Below are 22563 nucleotides of genomic sequence, written 5' to 3'. Positions count from 1 at the left end.
ATACAGAAAACCGTTACAAAATGGTTAAAAAAAGGCAGTACTACCAGCTGTACTACACCTGCACCTGTCGACAACACAAGTTGTTCTGCTTCCACAAGCACATCCAATGCTAGCATCAGTAATTCAACATTTGTTGTTAGCCCAGCTAGCATGGACACTGACAGTTGTGAATCTGATGCAGCCGAAGAGCTACTGCCCCCTTACCCGGGAAAGCACCGAACAACAGACAGGGACGTTGGACCATCGAAGAGGCGCAAATATGATGTGAACTACATTGATTTGGGGTTCACTTATATTGGGAGTAGTGCCTTTCTTCAACCACAGTGTGTTATATGTGCAAAATAACTATCTCACAACTTGATGAAACCTTCACTCTTGCGCAGACATTTAGAAACAAAACATGCCAATTTGAACAATAAGCCGCTGGAGTTTTTTGAGCGAGAATTAAGATAACTTTCGAGTAGTAAGACATGTGTAAAAGCAACAGATACCATTAATAAGAAGGGGCTAGAAGCGTCTTATATGGTGAGCTACCGAGTGGCTAGGACAGGCAAGCCCCATACTATTGTGGAGGAGTTAATTATTCCTGCTACCGCGTATATGGCTGGGACAATGCTGGGGGAAAGGTCAAAAAATATATACAGACAATGCCTTCATCAAACAACACTGTTTCACAACGCATCAGTGACATGGCAGGAAATGTTTTGAAACAATTACTGATTTGCATACAAGCCAGTGAATTATATGCATTACAGCTGGATGAGTCAACAGATGTGGCACAGCTCCTGGTATATGTCTGTTATGTTTATAGGGGGTCAATTAAGGAAGACATCCTCTTCTGCAAACCACTGTAAACCAAGACAACATGTGAGGATATTTTTTAAGTACTGGACAGCTTCGTGACATCAAATGGACTTTGGTGGTCAAGATGTGTTGGTATCTGTACTGATGGCACAAAATCTATGACAGGGTGACATAGTGGAGTGGTAACGCGCGTGCAAGCAGTTGGGTATACTGCAGCATCTACTGAGAGGCTCTTGCTGCCAAGGGAATGCCTGACAGCAAGAAAAACGTTTTGTACACTACAATGAAAATGATTAACTTTGTTAAAGCAAGGCCCCTGAACTCTCGTGTATTTTCTGCACAATGCAATGATATGGGCAAGCGACCATGTAACACTTTTACAAGGGGCAAAGTATTGACACGTTGTTTTTAATTGAGAGACGGGCTTACATTTTTCTTTACTGACCATAATTTCCACTTGTCTGACGACAAGTTTCTCACAGGACTGGCCTATCTGGGTCATGTTTTTTCTCGACTGAATGATCTGAATCTAGGATTACAGGGACTCTCCACAACTATATTAAATGTGTGGGACAAAATTGAGGCTATGATTAATACGTTGGAGCTCTGCTCTGTCTGCATTAACAAGGACAACACGCAGGTCTTTCCACCATTGTATGATTTTTCATGCGCAAATGAACTGAAGCTTTTTGACAATGTCAAATGTGATATAGCGAAGCACCTGAGTGGATTGAGTGCGCAATTACGCAGGTACTTTCCCAAAACGGATGACACAAACAACTGGATTCGTTATCCCTTACATGCCTTGCCTCCAGTCCACTTACCGATCTGAACAAGAGAGCCTCATCAATATTACAAGATGCGGTTCTGTGAAAATTTCATTTAATCAGAAGTCACTGCCATATTTCTGGATTGGGCTGCGCTCAGAGTATCCGGCCTTGGCAAATTGTGCTGTTAAGACACAAACTTCCCAAGAGCTGGGTTGTGACAAAAACTCACCACTCATTCTTGTTTATTAATTGTATTGTATAGTGTGTGTGTGGCAGGCTTGATGGCAAAAAAAAACATCTGAGAGTGCGCTGACCCAGGTGCTAGAGGGGGTATGCAGCTGGAGGTTTGAATGTCTGAAGGGCTACGGGACTATAAAAAGTTTGGGAACCACTGACTTAGACAATTAGATTTGCATGTTTGACAGATAACACACATTAACAAGAGTTCACCAAAATGACTTAGATCTATTACTTCCACTGGATAGGTTTTTGAAATGCAGTGCTTGGCTTTCAGAGATTCAGATGACCAACTTAACAAGATGACCAAAAACAGTGTCAAACAATACTGTACTTCTGAAGGTAGAGAACAGTTAACCACTGCATATACATAAACAATAGATATTTTTGAAATACAAATGACTTTACAAAGTCAACTTATTGGAGGGCGCTGCCAATAAACTGCCTGGACCTCAAACCAGCAAAGCCTCTCCAAACAAAACATCTGAAAATGGTGGCTTTACATAATGAACATCTTGAATATTGTCACACATTAATAAACTCACTGATGGTCAAACTCAACACATACCATTCAGAACATTAGAACACACCCCAAACGTTTCTTCAAGTCCGCATGGTCACAAAATAAACAAACTGCACCGCCACCGTACAACCTACACAACCACAAATGACCTTCCAGGTATACAGCTCTCACCTGAATTCTTCTTCTTCGATGGGGTTTAACGGCAGTTGGCATTCAATGTTAATGGTGCTGTACCGCCACCAGCTGGATGGGTTATTGAATAAGAAATGTCAAAAAACATTCTGGGGACACGATGGACACTACTTACCCTTGCCACCTCCTTCTCCAGGGCCCGCCAAGAATTCAGGGGCATGTTCACCTCCACAGTTGCAGCATTTCCCTTCATCTGCTATACAATATTCTTCCCTTCTGCACACACTTTTGACACATGACCAAACCTTTTACATTTATCACACAAAATCTCATACATGGTATCACATGAATCCTAACTTTATATGAGAAGAGAGAGAGACTCTTCATCAAGGAATAGTAGAATGAGTGAAGTGAACTTCTTTTCTCCATCCACCATACAGGTCAATCGATGTGCACCAACCACTCCATCGATGTCTTCAGTTATGTCCTCTGCCTTTCTTTCTTGCGCCACCCCAGAAAAAAAAAACTTGATTGGCGCCCTGCTACGAAAATCCATGCAGGAAACATTCCACTCCGATATATTTTTGAGTTTTAACACACTCTTCTTCTGCTCCGCAGACCAAAAAGTAAAACAAGACCACTTCTTGTAACTCTCACCGACTCCACTCTTTGTTCCGACACATTCCAGATTTTCCTGGAGATGTTAAACGGATTTACCAAGTAGCATTCATCCAAAACCCTGACTCCGACCAAAAACGAGTCTAGTGGTTTCCTATTTTCCAACATAGCTTAACTTCTCCTTTCCGCCACTGTAACCCACTCATTTTTACTTTCTGTACTATTAGCTTCACTCGATTCACTGGCAGTTTCAAACAAAACCTCCGTTTTCGTCCTCTCCGCCATCTTCCGTCCTCTCTGCCCTCCCCAATATTTCCCCGGCCTCTTCAATATTATGTAATGTTTTTATTTTTTTGTAAACCTTTATTTAACTAGGCAAGTCAGATAAGAACAAATTCTTATTTACAATTACAGCCAACCCGGACGACACTGGGACAATTGTCCCTATGGGACTCCCGATCATGGCCAGTTGTGCTACAGCCCGGGATCAAACCAGTTCCGTCTTGACCACTGCACAACTCAGGAGGCCTCTAATTTGAATGCGACCAAGGTGTTATTTTATACATTTCCTACATGTCCTTCCCTAATAAGGGTGCACAGGGAAACACTGACCAAAACTTTGGTTCCTGGCCTGTCACACAATATTCTTCAGTTACAATATTGTAACCGATTGAGGTTTAGGTGAGGGTTATGGTGATGCCCATCTACTGTGGGACTCCTGTTAAAGAGCAGGCGGAGGCAGAGATGCAGTTCAGTTTAAGAGTCTTTATAGATTCAGGAGATTATACATGACAGGGAATGATTGACAGTTGAGATGAGACTCATCTTGAATTGAGACTTGGTTGGCTTTGTATTGAATAGGGTTTATCTAAAAGGAGACACCGATAATAACTGGCATAAACAGTAAGAACATACATAGTTAATCGGCTGTTAGTGGCAATAATCAATGACAATGTGCAAATGAAATGGGCATATAAATGGGTAAAGCTATGCATAAATGTATAGCAGCAGTTAAAAATGAATTGCTAGAAAGGGGGTACAATTGCAAGCGGCATGGTAGGCCGAAGCTATAGCGGGCTAATTTATCAATGGCTACATAGCATAGCATGGCAAGCAAACAAAATATAAAATAAACAAAAGTAACAAGCGTAATTGGGTCGCTGAGCTATGATCCACCGGGTCAGATAAGACTGGAGGTGTGGCGTAAGGGGGCGTGGCTTTCACAACCAATGAGAGTATTTTCGCACACATTTTTAATTAACATTATTTAAATATTATAACAAAGTGGTAACTATCCCAACATTGGATGTGCATAGGCACTTAACTCTTAGGGATCCCTTCACCTCCCTTCCCGCTCGGATCCCGTTAACGGGATTGATTTGACAACATCCAGTGAAATTACAGTGCGCCAAATTCAAAACAGAAATACTCATAATAAGAATTAATTTAACATACAAGTGTTATACATCAAAATACAGTTTAACTTATTGTTAATCCAGCCACAGTGTCAGATTTCAAAAAGGCTTTACGGCGAAAGCAGACCATTCGATTATCTGAGGACAGCACCCCCCATACAAACACAGGAAAATCTGATTTCAGGTGCTAAACAAAAATCAGAAATAACGATATAATTCATGCCTTACCTTTGAAGATCTTCTTCCGTTGGCACTCCAAAATGTCCATAAACATCACAAACGGTCCTTTTGTTCGATAAATTCCTTCATTATATCCCCAAAATGTCAATTTATTTGGCGCATTTGATTCAGAAATACACCGGTTTCAACTCGTCTACAAAGTATCTAATAATTACCTGTAAACTTGGTCCAAACATTTCAAACAATGTTCCTAAGCCAAACTTATGTATCCAAAAACTTAAATAATCAATCAAATTTAAGACGGGAAATACTGTGCTCAATACCGGACAAAAACAAAGTGAAGCGCGTTCCAGGTCGTGCGCTCCAAAAGACTTGAGTCCCTTTGTGTGACACATGGAAAGAACAGGGCTACTTCTTCATTTCTCAAAGGAAAAACATCAACCAATGTCTAAAGACTGTTGACATCTAGTGGAAGCCATAGGAACTGAAAGCATATTTCTATTTAAAAGAGCTTCCCATAGAAACCTAATTGAAAACACATTGAGCTCAAAATTGTTTTCCCCTGGATGGATTGTGCTCTGGGTTTCGCCTGCCAAATCAGTTCTGTTATACGCACAGACATTGTTCAAACAGTTTTAGACACTTCAGAGTGTTTTCTATCCAAATCTACTAATACTATGCATATCCTTGCTTCTGGGCCTGAGTAGCAAGCCGTTTACTTTGGGCATGCTTTTCATCCAGACGTGAAAATACTGCCCCCTAGCCCAGAGAGGTTTTAAGGAACTGATACTCTTGTGTAAGCCTTATTAAAGCTACAAAAGTGTCAGTGCTCAACCTTAACATGTGTTGACAATTACAACAGAACAGATGAACTGGAATGACATGATGGGTGGCCAAAAATAACTATCTGAAAGCCATGCCTCCAACTAGCTGGTTCAAAATAATCAAAAGTGTGTTCTGTCCAATATTTACCCAAATTCGGTTGTTTTTAACCCAGCATATTTGGGGGGTGAGTGTAATGAGCATAACAAAGGCAATTCAGAAAAAGTGCAACAATTATTAGCGTGTCCGTTAGCACTACAAGTACCGAAGTCAACAGATCAATATTGTAGCTCTCAAAATCTAAGCGGCATTCTGCTGTTTCCCTACAGTTTTCAGCCATTAGTTTCACCCACGATATTCCATCAGTGAGAAAGAATCCTTCAAATATAAAAGAAAACTTACTGTAGAATTTTTGCACAGATCCATACAGCCATTGGCGCCTCAATCCAACGAAACTACACTCCCGGTACACTTCCCAAGTCACATGCTTGAGCTAATTAGCACATGCGGTCGCCTCGTCATCTGTCTGTTTTCCGTAAAAAAAAACAAGCACTGTAACATGGAGATATGTCCGTGTGGGTATACTAACCTGATAAGATGTGTATCAATTGAACCTTTTGTTAATTAATTTTTTTGTATTTCTCGATGATATTTAAGATGAGGTCCTTATGCTTCCAAAACCGTACCACAAGCAACGCGTGTTAATGTTTAGATTGAGAATAAGGACTCTTAACAAAACTCCCCCGTACAGAAGGTGCCTTCGTCCAATGACTTATGTGTAATTTAATGGAACTGAGAGTCATGATCAAGGGATAGGAATTCTGTACAAAGATTCAAAACCAACTGGCAGTTCCTTTTGGGTTTACCAGTATAAATCAACAATTATCAGACAACCAGTAATACATACCCAGATAGTGGCTTGCTCCACTCAGGCAATCATAAATATGGTAGGTATTTCAAATTATCCTCTTTGATGATATGTGACTTAAAGTCCTAAGTATTTATGATTGAGTAGAGCAAGCCCCTATCTGGGTATGTATTATTGGTTGTCTGATGATTGTTGATGATTTATAATGGTAAAGCTGGTTACTGTGCTCTGTGACGTGGATGCGGGGGAGGGCATTTGTGTCAGGTGTGCCCTCTAGAAAACCAGTATGAGTGTTTGCACTCAGGCTAGAATGGAAGGTGACTGGTGTGTGGGAGAAGAAAATATCTGTAGAGTTCAAAAGTTACTCGCACTGAAAACCATGAAAAAGGCATAACCCTAGGAGGCTGAGATTCAAAAAATAATGCACTTAATTTTATCCATGCTCAAAAGAAAACAAAAGGTGAAAGTGCAAGGTGCGGAAAAAACAAAAAACGAAGCATATGTTTCAGCCTTATGCCTTCATCAGTGCTGCACAAACAAATTAGGAAGACAAGTACTTAAGGAGACACACCTGCTGTGCGTAACAGGCGCAACAGGTGCAAGCGGATAGTTGATTAGATACTGGAGAATAGGGAGTCAATAAATATTAACAAGGAATATGTAGAAGAATATAGAAAATGGGCAATTCAAATGTCACATATAATTTGAAAAAGGCTAGGCTACAAAACAATATCAGAAGCAATAGATATAAAATACTCAAGTAGGCTAAACATCTCAGAGTGCTTGGGGGGACTGCTGGTGCTCATCCATATTGTGGCGGCTTGAGAAACATGGTCAATGGCAGAACTTAAGATCAGTCACAGCATGATTAGCCTCCTGAAAATGTCTAGTCACTGGTAATTTCAGGTCATTTCTTCAGATGGCACTGCTGTGCTCGTTGATGCGTAACCGTAGTTGTCTGCGCGTAATTCCAGTGTATTGCAGGCCACATGGCAGTACTGTAGATACACTACATTGTTAGATCCACAGGTAATACATCTATTGATAGTGTACCCATCTGTATGGTCACGTGAGGACAGCGAGCACTCGTGGCAGGTGTGACCTCTATATAACTTTATAGCAAGGTATTTACTGTATGGGCAGGTTCGAGGGCACCTTCTTTCAATCCGGGTCCTTCACCCAGACAGAGTCGTTGAGCACAACAAACAACAACCACCAGTATGTGTAATTGAAATGGGAGTACAAGCCTTTTATCTTACAAAAAAAGGATAAGACGAGGACGCCCAAGCCATTGTTTGTTTTGTAGAGTTGATATTGGCCTGCGAAATGCTAACAGCTCATTCAAACAGCCATTTTGAGTGTATTGATCTTTTCTCTTTGATACTTGTGTTAATGGTCACATGTTAATAATTGTTGCTCTTTTTGTGCATGGTCTTTGTTATGCTAACTAGGCCTGCTTTATGGCTATACTTTCTACTTCTGATAGCCTTATATTGTTTATTTGCTTGTCGTGCTATACAGCCATTGATAAATGAGCCTGCTATAGCTTCGGCCTACCATGCTGCATGCTATTGTAACCCTTTCTGGCCATTCATTGTTAACTGCTGCTATATTTAAATAGTTTTACCTATTAAATGCTGCTATTAACAGCTGATTAATTATGTATGTTCATTGCTGGTTTTGCCTGTTATTATTTACACCTTTCTCTATCTCCTTTTATATAAACCATACTCCAGACAAATCCAGCCAAGTCTCAATTCAAAACGAGTCTCATGTCAATCATTCCCTGCCATGTATCATCTCCAGTACCTGAATATATAAAGACTCTTACATTGAAATGCATCTCTGCCTCTGCCTGCTCTTTAACAGGAGTCCCACAGTAGGTGGGCATCACCATAACCCTCACCTCAACCGGTTACAATCTTGTAACTGAAGAATATTGTGTGACAGGCCAGGAACCAAAGTTGTGTCAGTGTTTTCCTGTGCACCCTTGTTAGGGGAGGACATGCAGGGTGGGGTGGGGGATACGGCGTGGCATCAATTGCTTTTTATTTCTGTGAGCAACTATTTTGTGACCTTGCGGTCTTGAAGAAAATGTTTGGTGTGGTCTATTATGAATGGTATGTGTTGAGTTTGACCATCAGTGAGTTTATTCATGTGACAACATTCAAGATGTTCATTATGTAAAGCCACTGAAATGTCCTTTTTGTTTTCAATTGGTTTGTTTGGAGAGGCTTTTCTGGTTTGAGGTTGATGCAGTTTATTGGCAGCACCCTCTAATTAGGTGATTTCTAAAATATCTATTACTCATGTAAATGCAGTGGTTAACTGTTCTGTCTTTTCTACAATCTGGAGTACAGTATTGTTTGTCACTATCACTGGTCATCTAAATCAATAATTATCAGACAACCAGTAATACATATTTCAAAAGAAACTTGGTCAGCTGAATCGCTGTGAAAGTATTGTTGTATTTCAGAAAGCTTTCTAGTATAAGTAACAGATATGAGTCATTTTGGTGTTCTCTTGTTAATATTTTTCTAAAAAACAAACCTATCCTCTAAGGTGTTGCCTGGTTTGTTGCATTGCTCAGAATGTTGACCCAACTCAATAGGTGGCCTGTCACCAACCTGTCTTATGTTCTAGTTGAGGTGATCCACTCATTATACAGTAACTGTCGTTGTCTGGTGGTTCTGCAATTTTAGCTAACCCTAGTCAGCAGGTGTTACTACAGTCATGTCTTCAAAAACACCACAATGAATACTATAGTGTATATACATTTAGACCATAGTATACTTTAGTATTTTGGGGGGGGTTGGCTGTGAATGTCTCAGATATTTGAACTAGGACCACAATGGAATGAATTACTTAATTAATTTACTTTGTTCTCGACAAATCTCTAAATGCATTGTATCCACGTTTGTGGTTGTATTGTGTTTTTAAATATATTTTGACGATCAATCAAGGGATACTACAGTGTGGAGTATAGTATTCTACAAAATTCTATAGTTGGCACACCACGATCTAGGGGGAACCTCAGGAAATCCCCGGTATGAGCTCCCTAAGGACATACTGTTCAAATCAAAATGGCATTGTTAAAGCTAGCTAGCAGTCCAATCTGAAAATTCTCAATTAAGTACTACAGATAAGTGATAATGCCCGACAAGCCGGTGTTTGGAGGAAATATTGACACAGGTGTTAGGGCAATATATCCTACAAATACTGGCCCTGAGGGCATTATCACTTTTATACAACAGGTTACCAACCTCTTCAAATAAAGATTGATGTATTTTCATGAATGTTATTTTGATTTATTTATTCATACTATTTCCTCCTTCCACAAGATATAGTCCCAAAACAAATCTTGGGTTGATAACCAAGCCGGCTGGTCGTTGTTTCTTTCGGTTCGGTTGCTGAAGACGTGACCCAGTCATTCAGTCTTTTTGTTCTGTATCTATGGACGCGACCCAGTCGTTCAGTCTTTTTGTTCTGTATCTATGGACACGACCCAGTCGTTTGTTCTAAATGTTACATTGCCATACTGGCGGGCAACGTTCTTAAACAAATGCAAATGAAGCTACTTTGCTGTTATTCCGGCTAGCCGTAGTTGTTAGCCATAGTTGCCTAGCTAGCAAGCAAGGGTTAAGCTGTTTTCTAATGACATTTATTTGGATACATCCATAACAATGAGCTAATGAGGTGTGATTTCTCCTGGCATTGAGAATGTGCTCACTCGTCAGGACACTGTTGTTCAGAGGAGTTAGCCAACAACACAGCTAACACAATCACTTCAAACTGAAGCTGGAGAGATTAGCTGTACTTTGTTTCATTTGATCTTTCTTCAATTTACATTTCTTTGTATATATCCATAAAAATGATGCCAGCTGATTCATGATTTCGATTGGGTGAGAAACATTTCCTGCCTGTCTGTCTCATCGAGACTCCCGAGACATTCATTACTATGGTACAGCTGGAGATCGAATTTGAATATTGAAACAATGTTGCAAATGTCAGACAGCAAGGTTTACACACATCTCTGCTGTTGAAAACTAAATGTTAGTCTGAAAGAAATGTGAGATGATGTATAGATTATTTTTATAGTGAAGATCAAGATTCATACATTTCCTGGCTGGGCTGATGAGACAGAGGATTGAGCAGCCAGATGGAACAGAGTAAATAGGCATTTTAACGTCATAGATTTAGCCGGTGGTAACTTGTGGAAAAGACACTGGCTGGAATGCGGTTTTAACCAATCAGCATTCAGGATTAGACCCACCCGTTGTATAATGTATAGTATTCTACACAGTATACTACAACATTCTAAAGTAAGCACTACACGATCAAGGAAACTACAACGTGTGGTATGGTATTCTCCAGCATACTACAAAATTCTACAGTCAGCACTACACAATCGAGGGATACTACAACATGGAGTATAGGATTCTACACTGTACTATAGTTTACTATATAATTCTATAGTAAGTACTATAGTGAACTGTAGCATTTGTTTTATGTGGACAAGAAGAGATTAAACATCCTGTAACAGATTCATAAACACCATAAACAACTTGCTGTAAAATATCTAAAAATGTAGTTGAATGTGCAGATTTATTGTCCCTGCTTCACTAGTTGTTGTTCTATAAGAATGTCAGAATTGTTGTATTTTATTGGATGTTATATTCAGGTAGAGGATATAAGGCTATGTGCCAAACGGTGCACTATATAGAGAATTCGGGACGCACACAGAGTATGATCTCTGGCCTTGTGTTTGTGCTGTGTTCCAGCCTGTCCTAAAGACTCTGGAGACATTGAACCTGGGGGAGAATAACCTGCAGAACAGAGGTATCCACACACTGAGGGAATCTCTGATGATGAACCACTCACTTTTGCAGCTAGGCCTGGAACACACACACTTCACTTGTGAAGGTACTCACCTTTCACACAGTCGTCACTCATGTTATTCTGTGTGTTTGCTATCTCTTCATACTACTGTGTTACTATAAATGTGTGTGTGTGTGTGTGTGTGTGTGTGTGTGTGTGTGTGTGTTTGTGTGTGTGTGTGTGTGTGTGTGTGTGTGTGTGTGTGTGTGTAGGTGCTGTAGCTTTGGCTGAGTTCCTAGCTGAGAGCCGTCAGATCCAGCGCCTGGACGTGCGTGAGAACGAAGTCAGGGCTGGAGGTCTCATGGCCCTCTCTCTGGCCTTACGAATCAACCACAGCCTCACCTCACTAGACCTGGATCACACACCCAAACAGGAACAGGTACATCAGTCTCAAGCAGAGCTGAGGAGAACGATGCTGCCACAACTTAAATATGAGTACTTTAATCCACAGTCATTGGTCGGTCATGTTAAAGTTCACAATTGGAAGTCAGATAAAGACAACTAAAAAGTAATCCATGGTGGTATGTCAGTGTTGCCTTTTTCTCCTCCTGTGTGTGTCTGTGAAGGCCTGAGGAGAACTATTCTGCCACTACCTTAATACAGGCCCCTGCTGGATTCACAAAATAATTACCCACACTTGCCATCTGTTTGTCATGATTTTATCTCAGCTAACTTATTTGCATATTAAAGCATTAATTATAATCTCCAAGGAACGGAATTCTTACTTTAAAATTAACTCCAACGGCTTCGTGTGGATGGGGCTCTAAAACCTGTTTTATTTTAGTGTTTGCAGTTTTATTTTGGTGTTTACTCCTTTAATTCAAATTCTATTACATTTCTTCCCCGGTGACAGAAGTCAACTGGATATACAGTATATGCCTGTTTATGTGGGGGGGAAATGGGAAGCTATTATTTGAAATGATGATAGGTTAACGTACTGTGCATACTGTGAATGTGTACCTATACCAGACCAGGTACTGTATCAATTTTAATGGGGACAGAAATAAATTCCTTGTTGGAGAAAAGCATTTCATGCCTAGCATCAGACACACAGCCTTATGATTAACATTTCTGTTGTGGAGACAGGAGTTACTGTGGTTTCAGTCCGGGATGTTTAAGGCATGGTAATAAGGAATATTTTTGCGCTGTGCCGTCGTAAGGTTTGGTGTCACACAGCTGGGATTTGTCTTGGCGGTCGTGCTGATCCAGGTGGGAAGAGTGACGATTGTATTAAAAAGCAAATCTTTCCATCAGAAAGCAGCGGGGGGCCAGATCAAGTGTTCCTCACTCAGTCCCGCTGTATTCCCCGGGTCGCAAAGAAATGTGAAAATGTCATTTTTCTAAAGGAAAATGACTGGGTATGTGTGTGGGAGTGTATGTGTGTCTGTAAAAGAGTGGGCGTGTGACGCCGTTGGTCTGCCCGTATGTGGTGCGTGTGTGGCTATGTGTGTGTGGTTCAATTGTGGATGCGCATATTTAAAAGACAAAAAGGTGGCGGGGCCTGGGACTCGGAGGGATGGGAGGAAATCTGGGTCCTTTGCATCTTTGTTTACAAGCGTCAGATTTTTCATGTCTGTTGCCACACTGCTCCATTTGATCATTGGCCTGTTTGCTGTTAATTATTAATTATTTACCCATCTAAAATATTCATTGAGCCAGCAGCCTTATGAAAAGCAACATTCAGAGCGTGTAGTTATCTGGAGCTGCTGCGTCCCTGCCTGAAAGGCTGCAAGGTGAAGAGAGACTGTTTATCCTGCTTATCAACCTGCCTAATAAACAAACTACATGGGCTGCGTACCAAATTGTCACCCTTTGCCCTATGTTGTGCGCTATATAAGAAATAGGGTGCCATTTTGGACACAGACACCTCTTCACCGACAACATTTAGCAGCTGCCTCTTAATCGCTAGTTTGATGTGTGGATATTTTGTTTGTTGGTCCATAACCCGTGTGGCTCAGTTGGTAGAGCATGGCGCTTGCAACACCAGGGTTTTGGCTTCGATTCCCACGGGGGACCAGTCTGCGAAAATGTATGCATTCACTACTATAAGTTGCTCTGGATGAGAGCATATGATGTAAATGTAGAATGGCTCTGGCCCTACAGTTGAGGGGTACAGTGAGGAAGTTGAATATGTAGACTAGGTTGTCATTGTGAAGGTGTAGTTCCCTACAAAGAGTGATAATTAGGTTGCTTGAGTTGGGCCTCTGTGGGGAAATGATACAGAGTGGAGGACACAGCCTTTTGGAAGCTGTTTTAGAATGCTGTGTGTTGGAAAGTTATTTTGTTGCTTTGTGTGATGGCATTGGGGCGTTGGTAGAGGGGTACAGGTGTGAAGGGAGGAGGATGTGGAGGGGGTCTCTGGGGAGCTGTTTTAGGGGGGCTCTTTATCACACAGGGGTGCAGTAAGAAAGGGAGGAGGAGGCAGTCATTGGGGAAGATGTTTTTTGGGGGCCCCTCTCCTTTGGCTTGGTCAGTCTCGGTGGCTGGTTGTTTGACGGCTGGGATGGGACAACCTGTCCATGCATGTAGTCAGCACTCAGGTTCAGGCTCAGAGGGGTGATGGGCTGCATCATCATAGGCAGAGACAGCCCAGTGCTCCAGAGACCACAGCAGAGGTCGCGTCCCACATGGCATATTCCCTACGGGCCCTGGTTAAAAGTAGTGCACTAAATAAGGAAAAGGGTGCCATTTGGGACACAGACTTACGCCACCCGACCCACCCAGAACCACAGAGATGATGCCTCAGAGATGGAGCCCTCACACAGAGAGCGAACTGGCATTCAGACCCTCCCTGCTTTTCACCGCATTGCTGCAATAAGAGAGGCACGGAGGCTTTAACAAGGACTTCTGACTTCTGCATATTACCCTAACTCAACAACTATCAAAAGACTACACTGACCCCTTTTTCGGACATTGCTATAATCACAAAGGCGTCTACTGCTGAACTCCAACTGTAACCATCACCATTAGAGCTGCTAGTAGTGCATCAGAGGATAGAGCCTCTCAAACAGAAAATGAACCAGTGTCTCTCAAACACAAACACAACAACAAACTCGTAGCTCGCTGCACTCCTGATGTATTTTCAGGGAAAAATAGGCATATTTGCCAGCTGTGTAATTTACTGCTGCTCTCATTTGCATATTAAAGCCTTAATTAGCCCCTCTGAGCGTGTGTGTGTGTGTGTTTTGGGGTGGGGGGGTAGTGTAATCATCGGACGTGTAGTCACGGGGGAGGACGATGTGTTTGTGTCCGGGGGGAGGTGGAGAAGGGGGGGAGTGGGCCCGTGTGGGAGGGATCCGGGAACGGGCCAGAACAGAGGCAGACTGCACAGTCGTAGTCTTCTGAGGGTCTCTGTTGACCATGTACTGTGTGCCATATCCCTTTGTTCCCCCTGCTGCTCTAGGGGGGGGGGGGGGGGGAAGGAGGGGGAGGGTGCTGTATGTATGAAGCAGGGGTTGCGTTGCGCCGTTTCGGAGCTCTTTCCAGGCCCTTTGATGTGTCACACTTGGTCTATCTTGCTATCATTTTAATGGCTCCTCCTCTCCTCTCCAACACTTCTCAGCAGTCAGAGGTGTGACCCACACGTTCACAGGAAGTACAGAGGGCTGTTTTTTTGGTTGTGGAAGACAGAGAGATGGAGAGGAGAAAGCAGGTGTTGGGAAAGAGGGTGGCAATATGCATGAGAAAACAAACTCAAGTGCACATTTGGTCTTTTCAAGGCTGGCACGAGGGTGTTCTAGTTAATTGATTAGCTCTTATAAGTTTTCCTGCTCCCTCCTGCCCAGATGTTATCCTATGTGTATGGTTATTATGAGGTCATGAACTACATAAACTCAGCATAAAAAGAAACGTCCCTTTTTCAGGACCCTGTCTTTCAAAGATAATTCGTAAAAATCCAAATAACTTCACAGATCTTCATTGTTAAGGGTTTAAACACTGTTTCCCATGCTTGTTCAATGAACCATAAACACTTAATGAACATGCACCTGTGGAATGGTCGTTAAGACACTAACAGCTTACAGACGGTAGGCAATTAAGGTCACAGTTATGAAAACTTAGGACACTAAAGAGGCCTTTCTACTGACTCTAAAAAACACCAAAATAAAGATGCCCAGGGTCCTTGCTCATCTGCGTGAACATGCCTTAGGCATGCTGCAAGGAGGCATGAGGACTGCAGATGTCGCCAGGGCAATAAATTGCAATGTCCGTACTGTGAGATGCCGAAGAAAGCGCTACAGGGAGACAGGACGGACAGCTGATCGTCCTCACAGGGGCCAGACTGCGTGTAACAAGACCTGCACAGGATCAGTACATCCGAACATCACACCTGCGGAACAGGTACAGGATGACAACAACAACTGCCAAAGTTACACCAGGAACGCACAATCCCTCCATCAGTGCTCATACTGTCCGCAATAGGCTGAGAGAGGCTGGACTGAGGGCTTGTAGGTCTGTTGTAAGGCAGGTCCTCACCAGACATCACTGGCAACAACGTCGCCTATGGGCACAAACCCACCGTCGCTGGACCAGACAGGACTGGCAATAAGTGCTCTTCACTGATGAGTTGCTGTTTTGTCTCATCAGGGGTGATGGTCGGATTCATTGTTTATCGTCAAAGGAATGAGCGTTACATTGAGGCCTGTACTCTGGAGCGGGATCAATTTGGAGGTGGAAGGTCCGTCATGGTCTGGGGCGCTGTGTCACAGCATCATTGGACTGAGCTTGTTGTCATTGCAGACAATCTCAACGCTGTACGTTACAGGGAAGATATCCTCCTCTCTCATGTGGTACCCTTCCTGCAGGCTCATCCTGACATGACCCTCCAGCATGACAATGCCACCAGCCATAATGCTTGTTCTGTGCGTGATTTCCTGCAAGACAGGATTGGCAGTTTTGTACCATGGCCAGTGAAGAGGCCGGATCTCAATCCCATTGAGCACGTCTGGGTGAGGGCTAGGGCTATTCCCCCCAGAAATGTCCGGGAACTTGCAGGTGCATTGGTGGAAGAGTGGGCTAACATCTCACAGCAAGAATTGGAAAATCTGGTGCAGTCCATGAGGAGGAGATGCACTGCAGTACTGGTGGCCACACTAAATACTGACTGTTACTTTTGATTTTGACCAGCCCCCTTTGTTCAGGGACACATTATTAAATTTCTGTTAGTCACATGTCTGTGGAACCTTTTCAGTTTATGTCTCATACAAATATTTACACATTAAGTTTGCTGAAAATAAACGCAGTTGACAGTGAGAGGACGTTTTCTGAGTTTGCATAGGGGCTATGCAATACATACAGTACCAGTGAAAAGTTTGGACACACCTACTCATTCAAGGGTTTTTCTTTATTTTTTACTATTTTCTACTTTGTAGATCAAAACTATGAAATAACACATATGGAATCATGTAGTAACAAAAAAATCCAAATATATTTTATATTCTTCAAAGTTGCCACCCTTTGCCTTGATGACGGCTTTGCGCACTCTTGGCATTCTCTCAATCAGCGTCATGAGGTAGTCAGATGGAATGCATTTAATTTAACAGGTGTGCCCTGTTAAGAGTTAATTTGTGGAATTAATGTGTTTGAGCCAATCGGTTGTGTTGTGACAAGGTAGAGGTGTTATACAGATGATAGCCCTATTTGGTAAAAGTTCATATTATGGCAAAAACAGCTCAAATAAGCAAAGAGAAACGACAGTCCATCATTACTTTAAGACATGAAGGTCAGTCAATCCGGAAAATGTCAAGAACTTTGAACGTTTCTTCAAGTGCAGGCGCAAAACCCATCAAGCGCTATGATGAAACTGGCTCTAATGAGGGTTCATCAGAGTTACCAGCCTCAGAAATTGCAGCCCAAATAAATGTTTCACAGAGTTCAAGTAACAGACACAACTCAACATCAACTGAATCAGGCCTTCATGGTCAAATTACTGCTAAAAAACCAACAGCTAAAAGACAGCAATAAGAAGAAGAGACTTGCTTGGGCCAAGAAACACGAGCAATGGACATTAGACCGGTGGAAATCTTTCCTTCGGTCAGATGAGTCCAAATTGGAGATTTTTGGATCCAACCGCCGTGTCTTTGTGAGACGCAGGTTTCCAGGTGAAGCTGGTTGAGAGAATGCCAAGAGTGTGCAAAGCTGTCATCAAGGCAAAGGGTGGCTAATTTGAAGAATATAACATATATTTTAATTTGTTTAAGACTTTTTTGGTTCTACATGATACGTGTTATTTCATAATTTTGATGTCCTCACTATTATTCTACAATGTAGAAAATAGTAAAAATAAAGAAAAACCCTTGAATGAGTTGCTGTGTCCAAACTTTTAACTGGTACTGTATGTTTCAAACTGAACTGTCAAAGTGTCATATAGCTTTGACTCTCACAAGTCATAGAGTTCCCTTAACTGTCCTAACCCAAGTGCATTCAAACACACGTGGTTCATTTATTCAAACAGTGTTTTTATAATGACCAAAAACACCGAAAGCTCTGCAATTTATATCATACCGCTCTTCGTTAGAGGGGGATTTACTGTGTATATACAGTACACTACCATTCAAAGGTTTGGTGTCACTTAGAAATGCCCTTGTTTTTGAAAGAAATGCACATTTTTGGTTAAAATATCATCAAATTAATCAGAAATACAGTGTAGACATTGTTAATGTTGTAAATTACTTGTAGCTGGAAAGTCTTCCAAGAAGGCCAGCATCCCGAAGTCGCCTCTTCAGTGTTGACGTTGAGACTGGTGTTTTGCCGGAACTATTTAATGAAGCTGCCATTTGGTGACTTGTGAGGCGTCTGTTTCTCAAACTAGACACTCTAACGTACTTGTCCTCTTGCTCAGTTGTGCACCAGGGCCTCCCACTCCTCTTCCTATTCTGGTTAGAGGCAGTTGTTCTGTGAAGGGAGTAGTACACAGCGTTATATGAGATCTTCAGTTTCTTGGCAATTTCTCGCATGGAATAGCCATCATTTCTCAGAACAAGAATAGACTGACGAGTTTCAGAAGAAATTACTTTGTTTCTGGCCATTTTGAGCCTGTAATTGAACCCACAAATGCCGATGCTCCAGATACTCAACTAGTCTAAAGAAGGTCAGTTTTATTGCTTCTTTAATCAGGACAACAGTTTTCAGCTGTGCTAACATAATTGCAAAAGGGTTTTCTAATGATCAATTAGACTTTTAAAATTATAAACTTAGATTAGCTAACACAATGTGCCATTGGAACACATGAGTGATGGTTGCTGATAATGGGCCTCTGTACGCCTATGTAGATATTCTATAAGTGTGTGTGTGTGTGTGTGTGTGTGTGTGTGTGTGTGTGTGTGTGTGTGTGGGTAAATGTATATATATATATATATATATATAGTATATAATGTGTATATATATAATGTGTATATATATATGTGTATATATATATATATATATATATATATATATAGTTGAAGTCGGAAGTTTACATACACCTTAGCCAAATACATTTAAACTAAGTTTTTCACAATTTCTGATATTTAATCCTAGTTAAAATTTCCTGTCGTAGGTCAGGTAGGGTCACCACTTTATTTTAAGAACGTGACGTGTCAGAATAATAGTTGAGATAATGATTTATTTAATCTTTAATTTCCTTCATCATATTCCCAGTGGGTCAGAAGTTTACATACACTAAATTAGTATTTGGTAGCATTGCCTTTGAATTGTTTATCTTGGGTCAAACGTTTCGGGTAGCCTTCCACAAGCTTCCTACAATAAGTTGGGTGAATTTTGGCCCATTCCTCCTGACATAGCTGGTGTAAATGAGTCAGGTTTATAGGCCTCCTTGCTCGCACATGCTTTTTCAGTTCTGCCCACAAATGTTCTATAGGACTGAGGTCAGGGCTTTGTGATGGCTACTCCAATACCTTGACTTTGTTGTCCTTAAGCCATTTTGCCACAACTTTGGAAGTATGCTTGGGATCATTGTCCATTTGGAAGACCCATTTGCGACTTCCTGACTGGTGTCTTGTGATGTTGCTTCAATATATCCACATCATTTTCCTCCATCATGAGAACATCTATTTTGTGAAGTGCACCAGTCCCTCCTGCAGCAAAGCACCTCCACAACATGATGCTGCCACCCCCGTGCCTCACGGTTGGGATGGTGTTCCCTGGCTTACAAGCCTCTCCCTTTATCCTCCTTCTATTTTTGTTTCATCAGACCAGAGGACATTTCTCCAAAAAGTACGATCTTTGTCCCCATGTGCAGTTGCAAACCGTAGTCTGGCTTTTTTATGGCGGTTTTGGAGCAGTGGCCTCTTCCTTGTTGAGCGGCTTTTCAGGCTATGTCGATATAGGACTCGTTTTACTGTGGATATAGATACTTATGTACCTGTTTCCTCCAGCATCTTCACAAGGTCCTTTGCTGTTGTTCTGCGATTGATTTGCACTTTTAGCACCAAAGTACATTAATCTCTAAGAGACCGGACGCATCTCCTTCCTGAGCGGAATGACGGCTGCGTGGTCCCATGATGTTTATACTTGCGTACTATTGTTTGTACAGATGAACGTGGTACCTTCAGGCGTTTGGAAATTGCTCCCAAGAATGAACCAGATTTGTGGAGGTCTACAATTATTTATATATATATATATATAAAATATATATGCGATGCATAAGTAGGGGTGTCGGATGGTAGCGCCTCTGTGGGCATGTCCTGGTGCTCCACGCTCAAATGCCCCCGAGTCACCAGTCACCCATCGTAGAGCCCAGAGAGCCTGACGCCCGCTCATCTGAATACCATGAAGCTCTCTGTCTAGCTCTCGATCGCGCTCGCTTGCTCTCTCCTCGCTTTCATCAGGATCTCACCATCCACTGAGAACCAAACCATCCTTTTCACTTTCAAATGGCTGCTGCCTGCCTTCTCAGCTGCTGAGAAGGAAGAAATTGGCCGATCCACGCCGGCTGGGGAGGATTTGCGTATAAATATGGATAATTTAATTTCTTCATTTCAGTCACTTGCCCCAGCGAGGGTGAGTGCTCCACCACAACCACCCCGCTCTTCGTCCATACGATGTCCCCCTGTCTGATCGTCTGTCAGGGACAGGAGCAGCCGGGGACATTGGTGGTTGGCCGATGGAGCCGGGGAGGAGAGACACTCTTAACAGCTGAGAGGACATAAGTTGAGACACTTTCCCTAGGGTGGAAGACGAGAGGAGAGTGGGAGAGGAGTAGTAGGTGAGGGAGAGAGGAGAGTGAGGGATGGAGGGGAGATGAGTTGGCAGGCTCTGTGGCTTTTCCCTCACCCTCTCTCTCTCCTCAGACCCCCCTGGAGTGGTGACAATCCCCCACACTTCCTCCAGGTCTCCTTCACCTTTAGCTCTGCTAGAATGGTCTGTCTGATAACAGATCAATACTCAGCCCTTATGATCAACACTTAACATGTAGTGTCCCAGTCTGCATCAACCAATTTGTTTATGAAGATTTAACTGAATTATTGTTAAAAACAGGACACGGACTCTGAGAGCCATGCAGCGATGATTAAATGCACCCAAATTGCACCCTATTCCCTATGTAGAGCACTACTTTTGACCAAGGTCTTTTCTTTCTTTCTGTCCTTTCTTTCTGTTCTTTGTTTCTTTTGAAAAATCACTTTCAAATTCTCTGTAAATTATGCAATTGTTTGACACACATGGACTGGAGTACGGTGCTGTATACTGTAGCATGTGTTTCTCCAGATTGTCCCAGGGTTTTCTCACATAAGTAGGCGGTGGTAATATTGCTAACAGATCCCCAGTATAGACAGTATCAGGGAAGCACCCTGCTGTGAATTAACTCTATCACCTCTCCACAAAGGCATTGTTAGTGTAACTGTTTCTCCCACTCACTCACTCACTCACTCACTCACTCACTCACTCACTCACTCACTCACTCACTCACTCACTCACTATCTCCTCCAAGTGACTGGCCTTCTCATGTTCTCTCTCCCTCTGTTTTAATCCTCCTGAAAGACTCCTTTCCTTTACTGAAACTTTTCCTGTGTGTGTCCTCTGTCCCCTGTCCCACTGTCCCCCCATCCCATACCTCTGTCCCCTGTCAGCTCTAACCCCTGTGGTCCCGGCCGGGCAGACGCCGTTGAGGGTAGATAATTGGATTTGTTGTCACCTCCAGTAGCTGCCAGTTCCGGGCGCTGGGCGTCTGCTCCGCTTAGCGATGAAGACATCAGTGTGACATGGGCTCTGCATGGGAGAGGATCAGCTGGAGTCCTGGACAGCCACTAATAAAGTGCTGGCCAGCCAGTCACGGACAGACAGGCTGGGGGCAGCTGTTACCCCTATAGTTCCCCCCACAGTCCCCAAGCCAGGCCTGGGGGGGGGGGGGGGTCAGGTCTGTTCCCCGTACACTCCCTACACCAGGCCTGAGAGGGGGGAGAGAAAGTGGTAAGAGAGAGGGGGGTTGAGGTGAAGGGAGAGGGGGTTGAAGTGAGGGGAGGATAGTAGTGGACAAGTGTTAATCACAGCAGATGCCATGATGCCCCCATGATGCAGGTGTCCCTCCACAGAATAGACAACACTGCTTGAGAGGTCACGGAATTCACTCCTCACCATTGTGTGGTTCAGGAGCAGTGTTGGGATGAGAACATCCACTGTCAGTGTCATGGTATTCATTCATCACACTTCACCTGTCCACTCATCCATATTGTACGACTCCACCATACCAGAAAATACATTATTATGTTATTCACCTTTGTTATCCATCCCGCTTGTTGTCCCCTAGTTTACCCCTCTGAATCGCGTGCGGTGTGTGTGTGCGTGTGTGCGTTAACATGCACTGTGAGGCCCTGGCTCTAGAAGGCCCTGGCTGTATCCTAGTTCTCTGCTCTCTGGCAGGTTATGTGTGTGTATGTCCGCGCATGCGTATGCTAGAGGTGTGTGTGTGTATGCGATGGGCAGAGGAGCGTGGCGGACACTGGTGGCACAGTGATCGGCACCTGTTTGGCTCAGGCGTGGTGTTTGTGAGCTCAAGGGTGGGTGGGTAGCGGTGGGGTGGTGGTGGGTAATGACGGGCGTGGCGTGCGGAGCGTGTGGAGCATGCAGAGGGCCAGGTGAGGAACCCCAGAGGTACTCAGTAATTAACAGACTGGTGCTCCATCATGGCTGCCCCATGCCTGAACCCGTCAGGGACCGCCGCGCCCTGCTGTCAACACCGCTTTTATTAAATTCAGCTCTGAAGAGAAGAGGAAACTGAGTCCCAATTCCCTATATAGTGCATTTCTTTGGTCAAAAGTAGTGCACTATATAAGGAATAGGGTCCCATTTGGGATGCAACGTCTATGAATGAGACCGCATGGC

General features: G+C 42.9%; 1 protein-coding gene across 1 annotated transcript in view; it reads left to right on the top strand.

Annotated features, from left to right (window-relative positions):
• LOC139374203 (protein phosphatase 1 regulatory subunit 37) overlaps positions 1 to 22563 on the top strand; it is a 70690-nt gene that overhangs the window by 34569 nt on the left and 13558 nt on the right. Inside the window, exons 9-10 of the mRNA XM_071115222.1 lie at positions 11151 to 11292; positions 11460 to 11626. Of these exons, the coding sequence (XP_070971323.1) occupies positions 11151 to 11292; positions 11460 to 11626 (309 nt within the window). The remainder of the gene's footprint in view (positions 1 to 11150; positions 11293 to 11459; positions 11627 to 22563) is intronic.

The sequence above is a fragment of the Oncorhynchus clarkii genome, chromosome 19 (assembly GCF_045791955.1).
Source record: "Oncorhynchus clarkii lewisi isolate Uvic-CL-2024 chromosome 19, UVic_Ocla_1.0, whole genome shotgun sequence".
Lineage (NCBI taxonomy): Eukaryota > Metazoa > Chordata > Actinopteri > Salmoniformes > Salmonidae > Oncorhynchus > Oncorhynchus clarkii.
Note: the sequence above shows the minus strand (reverse complement) of the source record. Positions and strands in the feature narration are given on the sequence as shown.